This window comes from Lucilia cuprina, chromosome 3 (genome assembly GCF_022045245.1).
Source record: "Lucilia cuprina isolate Lc7/37 chromosome 3, ASM2204524v1, whole genome shotgun sequence".
Classification (NCBI taxonomy): domain Eukaryota; kingdom Metazoa; phylum Arthropoda; class Insecta; order Diptera; family Calliphoridae; genus Lucilia; species Lucilia cuprina.
This window is the reverse complement of record NC_060951.1, coordinates 44,679,722-44,693,247: the sequence shown is the minus strand read 5'-3', so window position 1 is coordinate 44,693,247 and position 13,526 is coordinate 44,679,722. Positions and strand designations below refer to the sequence as shown.

General features: G+C 29.8%; 3 protein-coding genes across 3 annotated transcripts; all 3 read left to right on the top strand.

Moving 5' to 3' along the window:
* The first annotated feature begins 720 nt into the window (after window positions 1–720).
* On the top strand, window positions 721–2,544 carry LOC111680671 (transcription factor grauzone-like). Its single transcript, XM_046946788.1, has 2 exons — window positions 721–913; window positions 979–2,544. The coding sequence occupies exons 1-2, from the start codon at window positions 791–793 to the stop codon at window positions 2,488–2,490; spliced, it is 1,635 nt and encodes a 544-aa protein (XP_046802744.1). The 5' UTR covers window positions 721–790; the 3' UTR covers window positions 2,491–2,544.
* A 2,248-nt stretch (window positions 2,545–4,792) lies between these two features.
* LOC124418903 (zinc finger protein 708-like) lies at window positions 4,793–6,700 on the top strand. Its single transcript, XM_046946786.1, has 2 exons — window positions 4,793–4,996; window positions 5,059–6,700. Exons 1-2 carry the CDS (start codon window positions 4,874–4,876, stop codon window positions 6,646–6,648), a joined length of 1,713 nt encoding a protein of 570 aa, XP_046802742.1. The 5' UTR covers window positions 4,793–4,873; the 3' UTR covers window positions 6,649–6,700.
* A 1,864-nt stretch (window positions 6,701–8,564) lies between these two features.
* LOC124418906 (zinc finger protein 660-like) lies at window positions 8,565–10,392 on the top strand. The gene is made up of 2 exons (XM_046946789.1): window positions 8,565–8,791; window positions 8,860–10,392. Exons 1-2 carry the CDS (start codon window positions 8,669–8,671, stop codon window positions 10,321–10,323), a joined length of 1,587 nt encoding a protein of 528 aa, XP_046802745.1. The 5' UTR covers window positions 8,565–8,668; the 3' UTR covers window positions 10,324–10,392.
* The last annotated feature ends 3,134 nt before the right edge of the window (window positions 10,393–13,526 follow it).

Below are 13,526 nucleotides of genomic sequence, written 5' to 3'. Positions count from 1 at the left end.
TATCAAGATCCCTGGAATTCATTATAAATGAATTTACTGTACATTACATTTTGATCCCCACTTTTAAGGATTAAGGGCGGGTTTCTTACTACTCAGTTAAACTAGGCTTGATTTACTGTTAGATTATATTTAGAACAAATTTGGGCAGACTTCTACCAATGATTATATTTTTCAGTTATGGATTTAACTTCAGCTAACTTTGTTAGAATTGCCACCGTTTACCAAATCATAACACAAGCTTCCAGGCAGAAGTACGAGCAATAACGGAATGCGTAAATTGGATTAGAATAAATATGGGGCCCACAGCGCTTAATAAATTTACCTACGGCCAGAAGGCAATTAGAGCGATATCAGGAGATAGAACTAAATCTAAGACCGTATTGGATTGTAAGAAAGCTTTAAATGAATACTCTTCCAAAGGTAAGGTTCACATTATATGGGTACCAGCCCACTCGGGAGTAGTCGGTAACGAAAGAGCGAACAATGTATGTAGATTATCTTTATCAGAAAAACTCGCCCTTAGGGCAAGTTATACCTATATATGTTTCGAAAAACACAATCATCGGTTAAAGTCCCCCTAAATTTGTTCCGAGTTTAATCTAACAGCAAGTTAAGCCTAGTTTAACTGAGGAGTAAGAAACCCACCCTAAAAATAACTAAAACAACCCTGGGTTTAATAAAAACCATTCATCTGGCAATATCATAATACAACAATTTTGTTTACAAATAAAAAGTTAATTACATTAAACACTTTATATTAATTTTTAACATAATTTAGAGTTTATTGAACATGTCTATAAAAAAATGTTGTAGTTTATGTTGTAATACTTGTGGAGAATATAAATTATTGCAAAATGATTCGGGCGAAAGTAATGAAATCTATGAAATTACAGTCAAATATTTTGATCCCATGGTAAATAAAAGAATGCAATATGTTCCAGTCATAATGTATGGTTTATAAACTTTTATTTTAAACAGTTACTCACAGAAGAAAATGCTTCAGACTCGCAATACAATCAGGTGCTCTGTCAGGACTGTTGGTTTCACATCGAAGAGTTTCATGAATTTCAGCAAACTGTATTGAAAACGCGTATGCTATGGGAAGACAAGATAGTTGTGGGTAAACAATTACCCTTAGAAGTAAAACAGGAAGATGAACAGCCATATGTTAGTAAAGATGAAGAAAGTTTCAACAGCAATGAAGACGATGATGATGACGATGAAGACGACGAAGACCAGTGTGATGAAATGGAAAATATTAATTTGAAAACAGAATCCTTAACAAGCAGTGAGGATACTAAACTAGCTGAAGAAAAATCTAAAGGAACAGAGGATGCAACAACTGAGGAAGGGGAAAATATCAATAAGGATGAATTAGAAAAAACTACCAAGCCAAGGCGTGGCAGAAAACCTAAAAACCTAACAGAAATAGATGGAAAAAAGGAAAAAATAAAAAAATCTCCATCAAAGGATAACGCTACGAAAGAGAAAGGCAGCTCGGCCTTTAATATGATAAAAGCTAAAAAGTCCGATGATTTTATAGCCGAATGGAAACCAGAACTAATGTGTGATTTATGCAGTGAAACAGCTACAAATTACGATAAACTACGCAGTCATTTTAGAGAAAAACACAAAACAAGATTCTATATTAAATGCTGTGAACGGAAATTCTTTCGTCGTTGTGTTCTCGTCAATCACATACAATTGCATCTTAATCCGGAAACTCACAAATGTGATATATGCGGCAAGTCCAGCACAACAAAACATAATCTTAAATTGCATAAAAAAGTCATGCATCAAGATACCAAACAATTAAAATGTGATATATGCGAAAAACTCTTCAAACAAAAAGTTACCTTAGATAGACACTTGCTTACGCATGCCACCGGCAGTAAGGATTTTGTCTGCACCGAGTGTGGTAAGGGTTATGTGGCAGAACAATTACTTAAGCTACACATTAAACATGTACATAATGTTGATCGTATCTGCGATCAGTGTGGCAAAACGATTCATGGTTTTCAGGCACTAAAAAAACATCTTATGGAACATGCTGGTGTTGAACGTCCCACATTCACATGTGATGTTTGTGGCCTGGAATTAAAGTCAATGAATGGTTTAAAACGCCACAAGGCTGCCTATCATAATGATGGTTCGACGATATATGTTTGTGGTGTTTGCGGTAAAGTGGCCTCTAGTGAAAATGCTTTGTATAATCATAAAAAACTAGTGCACATTGAGGAACGTAAACACAAGTGTACATATTGTGATAAGGCATTTAAACGTCCGAAATCTTTACGCGAACATATAGCAACTCATACGGGACAAGATCTTTATCAGTGTCCCCACTGTCCGCAAACATTTAAAGTGAGTGCAAATATGCATCATCATCGCAAGAAAGTTCATCCGGTGGAATGGGAAGAGGGACGTAAAAATCGTCTACAAATACCTAAAATTAATATTAGTCAAGTTAAGAAACAAGTTGTATTATAATTTCTTTTTTTTAAGTGCTAACATAAAAATTAAGATTTTAATTTACAGATGAGTAAAAATATAAGTTTTATTTTTTTTTGCAATTTTTTCACCATTTTTTTATTTAAAATGTAATTTATGAAAAAGTAAATAAAAAAAGAAAATAGAGAATAAATCTAAAAAATTTATATATATTTATCACAAACATTCTATAAAAAGAAAATTTTCTAATAACTCTTTTATGTAAGAGTATAGGTCAAACATGGGCCGATACGCATTAGATTTATTTATACTTATATTAAAATTATTTGTGCCAATTTTTAGAGAGATAATAGTATATTTGACGTAATTATGACATAAAAAGCCCAAATCGGGAGTTACGTTTGTAAGGGGGCTAAGGGAAATAATAAACCGATTTTAACAATTTTCAATAGGCTCCGTCCCAAAAAATATGCTTGGTCCAAATTTCATTAAATTATCTTGAAAATTGCGGCCTGTACATTGCGCTAGCCAGCCGGACAGACGGACGGACGGACATGTCTTAATCGACTCAAAAAATGATTCTGAATCGATCGCTATACTTTAAGGTTGGTATTGAACTAATATTTTTTAATAAAGAAGAAGAAATTAAATGAAGACTGAAGAGAAGAGTGAGATTTTCCCTCCAACAAGAGAACAGAGAAAGGAAGTGGTAATGGTTATCTGAAAATCTAAAAAATTCCTCTGATAAAGCCCATAATGTCGCCTAGGTTGCACCCTGCTACATATCCTAGTTCATCGTGGAATCCTTTACCTAGCCATTTAAGTCTCAGAATCTTTAATCTGGGACAGTGGCATAAAAGAAGCCCTAATGTCTCCAGTTCTTCTTCGTCCTCACATTACCCCTAAAGGCTCCAATTGAGCAGTGCCCGGTTATTACCCCTACTAAAGTCCTTATACTCTTCCTATCCAGTCCTAATAGCATCTGGTTGCTTTTTGATCGTTTAAAAGTGCCTAATATTAATAGTAATCAAGTTAAATATCAAGTTGTTTTATAATAATTTAATGAATAAAATTGAGTCCAAAAAGTATTTAAAAATTATTTTAATTTCCTTTTATAATCTATAGAAAAGAAAATTTAAGGAAAATTATCTACATATATAAAAAATTTCTATTAAACAAAAATAAAAATTTATCGAAAATTATCTAAAAATATGTATCGAGAGTCAAGACTTTTCTAAAATTCTAAATTTATTGAAATTTTTTTAATAAACTGAGAAATTTGAAATCACTTTGTCTACTAAAAACATATAAACAATTCATTCAACTATTTACATTCAACTATTTACTTTCTACTTTTTACAACAACTCTAGAAAATTTTCAAAAATCCTGCAAACTGAAAACTAAACAAAATATAAACAAATAAAATCCAAACAAATTATTAAATCCTTTTTAAATAAACAATGTCCATTCAACAATATTGCACTTTATGTTGCAAGGCATGCAGTGAATATAAATTGATGCAAAATGAAGTGGGAGATAAAAATTAAATCTATGAAATGACAGTGAAATATTTTGATCCATGGTAGTGCCTAAAATTAATAGAAGTAAAAGTTGTTTTGTAATTAGTTTATGAATAAAATTGTTTCGAAAAAGTATTCAGAAATTATTTTAATTTCGATAAAATTTAGTCTTTTTAATAAAAATAATAAAAACATATTTTCAATAAAAGAGAAAATTTATCGGAAATTTACAATAAAATAGAAAATTTATCGAAACCTTTCAGTAAAATAGAAAATTTATCAAAAATTAAAAAAAAAATCGAAAATTGTCTATAAAAAATTATTGAAAATTTTCAGTTTTAGTTCAGTTCTAGTTCAGTTCTAGTTCATTTCTAGTTCAGTTCTAGTTCAGTTCTAGTTCAGTTCTAGTTCAGTTCAGTTCAGTTCTAGTTCAGTTCTAGTTCAGTTCTAGTTCAGTTCTAGTTCAGTTCTAGTTCAGTTCTAGTTCAGTTCTAGTTCAGTTCTAGTTCAGTTCTAGTTCAGTTCTAGTTCAGTTCTAGTTCAGTTCTAGTTCAGTTCTAGTTCAGTTCTAGTTCAGTTCTAGTTCAGTTCTAGTTCAGTTCTAGTTCAGTTCTAGTTCTAGTTTATATAAAATTGAAAATTTATCGAATACGTTTCTTTAAATACTGAACTATCTTAAATATCCTATATCTTAAATATCCTATGAGAAATTTTTAAATCACATATTCCACTGTAACAATACAACCTACACTTTACACTTACTACACTTTACAGCAACTCTGTAAAACTTTCGTTAATCCGGCAAACTGAAAACTAAATATTTGTTTACAAATAACATCAAAACAAATCAATGCATTTTTTGTATTAAATTTAATTTAAAGTAAACAATTGTTAAAAAAAAATGTCCATTAAACACTGCTGCAGTTTGTGTTGCACGGCATGCAGTGAATATAAATTATTACAAAATGAAGTGGGAGATAGTAATGAAATCTATGAAATTACAGTCAAATATTTTGATCCAATGGTAAGTGGTTAATAGAATAACAATAAATAACAACATTTATTATTAAAAAAATCTTCCAATAGCTGCTTACAGAAGAAACAAATCCTCTATATGGAGAAGAAATTAAAGTACTTTGTCAGGATTGTTGGTTACACATTAATGATTTTCATGAATTTCAACAAAATGTTATTACCACTAGAAATTGCCTTGAAAAAAGTCACACGATAAAACAATTGGAATTGGATATAAAAACAGAAAATATTCAAGATGATACAACTCATTGGGCTGATAAAGAAAATATTGATAATAGTGAGGAGGAAGATGTGGAGGAGGAAAGAAGTTTTGAAGATATTTTCATGAATGAGGAAGATGATTGTGATAATTTGGCAGCAGATAATACAAGCTCAATAAATGAAAATAATTGTAAGATTGATGCTGATGATGAGAAGCCCTTAACAATTCTAGCAAAAATAGCGGATGAAGAACATAAATCTATTGAAAATAAACTAAATAATTCAATTAATAAAAAAAATACTTTGGAAGAAGAAAAGCCTAAAACACGTAGAGGTAGAAGAGCCAAAAATTATACAGAAAACGCCTTAAAAGATGGTCTTACAAATGAAAAAATTCCTAGCAAAAAAAGAAGAAAACTAAAATTAACAGAGGATACCAAAAAAGATACAATTAGTAATATAGAAAAAGGTATCGAATCAGATAAGTTTATAGCAGAATGGAAACCAGAATTAGAATGTGATCTATGTGGTAAAACTAGTAAATCCTTTCAAGAATTACGGCAACATTTTAAAGAGCAACATAAAACGAGAGGCTATATTAGATGTTGTGAGCGTAAATTTCACCGCCGTTATGTATTGGTCGACCACATTCGTTTGCATCTAAATCCCGAAATGCATAAATGTGATATTTGTGGTAAACCCAGTTCCAGTCAATACAATCTTAAGTTACACAAGAAAATTATGCACGAAAGTACAGAACAATTCGAGTGTGAGGTGTGTCATAAAATGTTTAATCAAAAACCTACTTTAGAACGTCATATGCTGACGCATGTTACGGGTAGTAAAGATTTTGTTTGTCAAGAGTGTGGCAAAGCCTATGTTCTTGAAGTCCAGCTAAAATCTCACATCAAGACAGTACATAACGTAGATCGTGTCTGCGATCAATGTGGCAAAACTATACACGGAGTAGCTGCACTAAAGAAACATCTTATGGAACATGCCGGTATTAAAAGACCTAAATTTCCTTGTGATCAATGTGGCACAGAATTGAATTCACGTAATTCCTTAAGACGTCATATAGAAGCATTCCATCATGATGGTACGACTATTTATGTGTGTGGTATTTGTGGTAAAGTTGCTACCAGTGAAACTGCTCTATTAACACACAAGAAAAATGTCCATGAAGAAGAACGAAAACATAAATGCACCTACTGTGATAAGGCATTTAAGAGACCTAAAGTATTGCGCGAACATATAGCCACACATACGGGTCAGGATCTGTATCAGTGTCCTCATTGTCCGCAAACATTTAAAGTTAGTGCCAATATGCATCATCATCGCAAGAAGGTACATCCAGTGGAATGGGAAGAGGGTAGAAAGAATCGTTTACAAGTACCAAAAGTTAATATTAATCAAGTTAAAAATCAAGTTGTCTTATAATTAGTTTTTATGAATAAAATAGTGCCGAAAAAAAAGTATTTTAAAAAATTAATGATATTTTTTTATTTAAACTTAAAATTTTTCAAAATTTTCTAAAAAAATTTATTGAAAATTTTCTTAAAAAAAAAGAAAATTTATTGAAAAATTTCTATAAAAAGAAAAGATATCGAAATTTCTATAAAAAAGGAAAATTTATTGAAAATGTTTTTTATAAAAAAGAAAATTTGTTCAATTTTTTTAATGATAAAATGTATCGAAATTTCCTTAATAAAAGAGAAAGTTTATCGAAAATTTTCAATAAAACAAAAAGTTTCTATAAAAAAATTTGTCGAAAACTTTCTATAAAAAAGAAAATTTATCGAAAACTTTTTATAAAAAAAGAAAATTTATCGAAAATTTTCTATAAAAAATAAAATTTATCGAAAATTTTCTATAAAACAGAAAAATTAACAAAAACTTTCTATAAAACAGAAAATTTATCAAAAACTTTCTATCAAAAAAGAATATTTATCGAAAATTTTTTATAAAAAATAAAATTTATCAAAAATTTTTTATAAAAAAGAAAGAGTATCGAAAATTTTTTATAAAAACGAAAAATTATCCAAAATTTTCATTAAAAAAGGAAATTTATCGAACATTTTTTATAAAAAAAAGAAAATTTATTAAAAACTTACTATAAAAAAGAAAATTTTTAGAAAATATTCAATAAAAAATAAAATTTATAGAAAACTTTCTATAAAAAAAGATAATTTATCGAAAAAGTATTTTAAAAAATTAAAGATAATTGTTTTTATTAATTGTTCAACTTAAAAATGTATTATCCCAGGAAAAATTTTAGAACTTGTTCTAAAAACTACTAGTTCTAGAACGAGTGAAAACAGAACCACTTTAGATTCTTAAACAACAGCCTTGGAACTAATAGTGTTGCCATTACTTCTGGAACCCTTTCCTTACAATATTGTTGTGGTTCATAAATACTTCTAAATAGTTTTCAAGCAATTAGTTCTTTGAAACTAGTTAGGAAGGCATACTAGTTTCGAAACAACTTCTTGGAATCAATTGAAAAAAATTTCAAAAAATTAAAAATTTATAAACTTATTTTTATCGTAATGTGTATTTTTATGGGGCTCTATAATTATAAAGTTCATCAGGGTCATCAAGGCTAGTATAGAACTTGGTTATGTAGCTTTTTGTCGAAATACGAGTATATTAAACGTAATTATGAAATTATGTTTAATTGCAACCAGATGTTTGATTACAAGTACGTTATCTATGGTAGAAAAGAAGATTATGTGCCAAATTTCATTGAATTATCTCCAAAATGGCGACCTGTAGTTTGATTACAAAGTTTACAAGCCCTATTCGTAGAGGTACAGTTCTATGGGGGCCAGGAGAAATAATCGATCGATCTTAACCATTTTTAATAGGGTTCCAAATTTCATTGAATTATCTTCAAAATTGTAACCTGTAGTTTGATTACAAGGTTTACATGGACGAACGGACGGAGAGACGGACAGACGGATGGACATAGCTAAATCGACTCAGAAAATGATTCTGAGCCGATTGGTAAACTTTAAGGTGGGTATAGGACCAATATTATTGTGCGTTACAAACAACACAAACTCAATATACCCTCCCCACTAAAGTGGTGTAGGGTATAATCATTAATAAAAGAACTAGTTCCAGAAGGGGAAACTATCGAAAATTATAAAAATAAAAATTATCCAAAATATTAAAAAAAACGAAAATTTATCAAAACAAATTTAATAAAAAAGAAAAATTATTACGGACCTTTTCAATTCGTATAATTTCTAGCGATTTTTTGCAATAGTTGATTTTAACTATAAAAAAGTCACTACCTTAGCTAAATTTAAGAGATGTCATCACTGACATCATAACAAATTAATTGTTTACAAAAGAAATAAACAAAAAAATTTGGAAAAATTGCAATTCTTAAACAAAAAATTTACAATTCTCGAAAAAAATAATAATAATTGCAATAAATAAAATTTAAAAAAAAATGTCTGCAGAAAAATCCTGCAGCTTATGTTGTAGTTCCTGCGATAAATATCAAAGTTTGCAAAATGAAACCGGTGGAAGTAATGAAATTTATGAAATTACTATTAAATATTTTGATCCGGTTGTAAGTTTTTATTTTAAATTTAAGATAAAGAAAATATTTAAAAAATATAATGTATATTTTTTATAAAGTTAATTGCAGATAATAAAATTGGAAGCAATGACATTGATGAAATAAAGATACTTTGCCAGGAATGTTGGCTACACATCAAAGATTTTCATGAATTCCAGACGGCTGTTGTACATACAAGAAATCTACTACAAGAGAAATGGAATATCAGTCAATTAACGGTGGAGATAAAAGAAGAAGATGAGCTGGATAGTGAGCCTTTATGTAGGGCTAAAGAAGATGTTATCTTTAAAAATGATAAAAGTGACACTGCTAATATCAAAAATGAAAAATTTGAAAGTAATAATGCCGACTTTGAAGATGAAGCCATGTCCATAAATTATGATGATGATCATCATGTTGAAATTGCAGAATTTTTAATAAAATCCGATAGTTCTGAAGATAATGAAAGCAATGACTTGAAATCATCTGGTAAAAAGACAAAACAAACTAAATCACGCAGAGGCAGAAAACCCAAACAAACAGTTACAGAAAAATCTGATAATCAAAATGATAAAAAAGGTAAGGAAGCCGATATGCTTATAGCTGAATGGAAACCTGAATTGGAATGTGACTTGTGTGGTGTTTTTGAAAATGACTTTTTAAAATTACGCACACATTTCAAAAATATACACAATGCTAGATGTTACATTAAATGTTGTGGAAAAAGATTTTTTCGTCGTTATTTGCTGGTAGATCACATACGTTTCCATTTAGATCCTAATACACATAAATGTGATATTTGTGGCAAAACTAGTTCTAGTCTAACTAATCTTAAGCTACACAAGAAAACCATACATGAAAATACCGAACAATATGAATGTGAGGTGTGTCACAAATTATTTACGTTAAAACCTTCCTTAAAACGTCATATGCTACAACATGAAACGGGTAGTAAAGATTTCGCTTGTCAAGAATGTGACAAGGCATTTGTTTCGGAATTTCAACTAAAAGAACACACACGTGCTGTACATAATAATGACTGGATATGTGATCAGTGTGGCAAGACTATACATGGTAAAGCAGCACTAAAACAACATTTATTAGAACATAGTGGTTATAAGAAACCCAAATTTCCCTGTGATCAATGTGGTGCTGAACTTCATTCTCGCAGCTCTCTAAAACGTCACTTTTTAGCATTACACGATAGTTCAAACGAATATGTTTGTAGTATTTGTGGTAAAGTATCGGCCAGTAAAAGTACACTCTTAGCTCATAAGAAAAATGTTCACGAAAAAGAACGTAAACACAAGTGTACATTTTGTGATAAGGCATTTAAAGAACCTAAAGTTCTGCGTGAACATATAGCTTCGCATACCGGTGTAGAATTGTATCAATGTCCACATTGCCCTCAAAGATTTAAAGTTAGTTCGAATATGCATCATCATCGTAAGAGAGTACATCCTGTGGAGTGGGCAGAGGGAAGAAAGAATCGTTTTATGAAACAAGTTAATAGCAGTGAAGTTAAGAATCAAGTTTTAATTTAAGCACATTTATATTTATTTATCTATAAGTTATAATTAATTAATTTAAAATAAAATATAATTAATACAGTCATTTTAACACTTTTGTTTTAATAAAAATATTGTTATTCTTCTTATCAGAAAAACAACCATATTTTTTAAGCGATGAATAGTCAAGTTCCATATGTCCTACAAATATTTATTGATTTTAGTTTTCGAAACTAGAAACTTAAACTGTCTGCTCTGGGATCATTTATAAAAAGCGTCTTACAAAGCAATTACATATATATGCAAAATTTCACAGACCCAGTATCGATATTTTTTTTGATAAAACCCAATGTTAAAGACTACTTTCTGTAAGACAATATTTTTACTATAAAATTGCATATCGCTTGCCAAATCATTGCAACTATCCAAACGTCTTATCCTGATGCATCCGCATGTCCTTATGTGCTCAATTACACATGCTTAGCATGGAATAATTTCTTCAGCAACAAACAATGACATGAATTGGTATTGTTGTTTATTAAACTTTCTTTTGACATGTCTTTTGCCAACTCAATTATCATCCTTTACTGATAATTCAGCATATAGTCCCGAGGCTTTGACAACAAAATCCAGGAAATATTTCCTTCAAACATCGGTCGAATGTTAATTACAAGTTTACAAGAAAACATTGCGGTTTCTGAATCTATAAGTAACTCCAAAACAGTTCCAATACAAACGTTAACTATACAAAACGTAGCACTATTAGGAATGGATTTATGACCATTCCTCAACAGCTTTAGGAATAAAATTGCTCTTGGATTTTTTATATACTTTGATATAGGTAACCGTTGTAGGTGGCAGTTTTACTAGGTCATTCAATATCCAATAGGAAGGATTACAAACATCCTCGAATAATACATTTCTAATTTGAATAATTTAATAAGGTATCCGAGAGAACAATATGCTGGTGATTGGACTGTTGTCTAAATAATTCCACATAGAAGTAATAACGACGAATTTGTGAACGGGACATTAAATGAGAAAGAATGTGAACTGATAAATGTGCAAACTCATTAGAAAAAGGTTGATTTTCATCATGAAACGAGGAGACAAATGTCAAACAACTTGCAGAATACTTTAACACAACAATATCAACAACACAAACCTCTAGAAACTGGAATCCGCAGGAAATGGAAATAGATTGACCTGATATTCTGATATTATCACAAGGATGGCAGTAGAGTGGAATCCTCAGTGCTCAAGAAGCCAAGGCTGACCAAAGAATACTTGCAGTCACAAAATGCTCTTTGAACTAGGACAGTGTTAGTTCAATGAAGAGATTTAGAATCAACGGCAGCAAACCGTGTAAGACGGAAATTGGAGATAAAGATTAGAAACTTTATGTTAAACAGTTAGGTACTTAAGCATGCCAAATATGGTGCCTAGTACGCATATCAAATGTCGTGTCTAGTATCTATGCACTTTATATCCTGAAAAGAACCAACGGTTAATGTTGGAGAAGAAATGGTTGAGTCGAGAGTTTCTCGATTCACATCATTTAGTTTGGGTTAAATCGTCAAAATCACGAATTCGGTAAAAGTTTTAAAAACGAAAAGAATATAGAATCGAATATTGACAATCTCTGTCACAGTCCAGACTAGTTTTATCGAAATCATTGACAAGTCTTAACTTTTTTTATTTAATTTTTACTAAATACACAGATAAACGTCCATGACAGGAAAACGTGGCAAAGAAAATTTGAAATCAAATATCGAGAACAATATAACAAGTAGATTTTTCAAATTTTGTAAGAATAACTTAAACTTTTTAGGAGAAAATGATAAAAGTTTAATGACTTAATTTTAAACAAATCAAAATTACTTCCTATTTCCGCTAAATTTAGTACAAAGACTACACTTCGTATACAACTGTGAGCATTAAGTACTTTAGTAGTAAATGGTCATACAACTAGTCCAATAATAAAAAAGAGAGAAAATAAACAAGATTTTTTTATACTCTTTTCAGAGTAATTGCAAAAGTATTTGTGTGGAATGTCTGATGACAGTCGAATTGTTGTGTTTATTTTACTAAGCTCAGAGCTAAAAAGACTCGAAATACTAAAATAACAAGTATTTTAATACGTTGTGTTGTTATTGCAAAAATACCACATACAAATAAATGTTTATTAACATTCTTAATTAAAACTTTTATAAAATTATTAAATAAAACTCAAAAACATATTAACATAAAAGGGCTATAAAAAAAGAATTCGATTTCAAGTGTTTTGTTCAAAGTTTGGAAAAAAACTCCAAAAAATATAAACTAGATATTAAACAGTGTAAAAAAATGACGCTTAAATATAGTCATGCCATAGTGACCAGGTGCGTAATAAAATAAAATTTTTTTAAATAAAAAATAATAAACATTTTGCTATTTTTAACAAAATCTAAAAAATCTTTCGAGTAAATTGTTAAAATATTTGTTAAATTTTCTTTAGTGTGTTTGTATCTCATTAAAAAATTGATTTTTTATGGTAGAGTTTGGCAAGAAGTTAAGTTATGACATACTTTACTTTGCTATTAAGTTAAGAAGCACTAACTTTAGTTAGTATATGTATGTACCAGGCTCCTAGTTAAATTAGGCCAATAGGGCGTTGTTGTTGTATTTTTCCCTTTTTATAAGGATATTTATAGTTTCTGTTATTGTTATTAGTTACACACATGGGGTGGCATTACGTACTTTTCCTTGCTTAATTTTTTTTAATTTCAAATCCAATTTCCTTTTTGCTTGTGTGTGTGTTTATGTTGTCATTTTGTTTGATTTTCAAATTTTAGTTAGATTTTCTTATTGTAGTTTAATTCGCACTGAATTTTTTTATAGTTTGGGTGTGGTGTGTGTACGTTTTCTATTTTTTTATTTAATTTCATTCACTTTATATCTCACTTAATTTACAGTAAACAAGTGTGTTTGGTGTGTAGAAAAAACATTAATATCATCATCACCTTTACTTGTTGTGGGAGTAGATAAGTGTTTAATAATAATGATGGCACTAAACATATTGAGTACAAAATTACAAAAGAAACAGAGAGACAATAAATGTTTGGTTCCCTTGGAACTAGAACTGAAGTAGTACTGAACTAGAACTGAACTAGAACTGAACTAGAACTGAACTAGAACTGAACTAGAACTGAACTAGAAATGAACTAGAACTTAACTAGAACTGAACTAGAACTGAACTA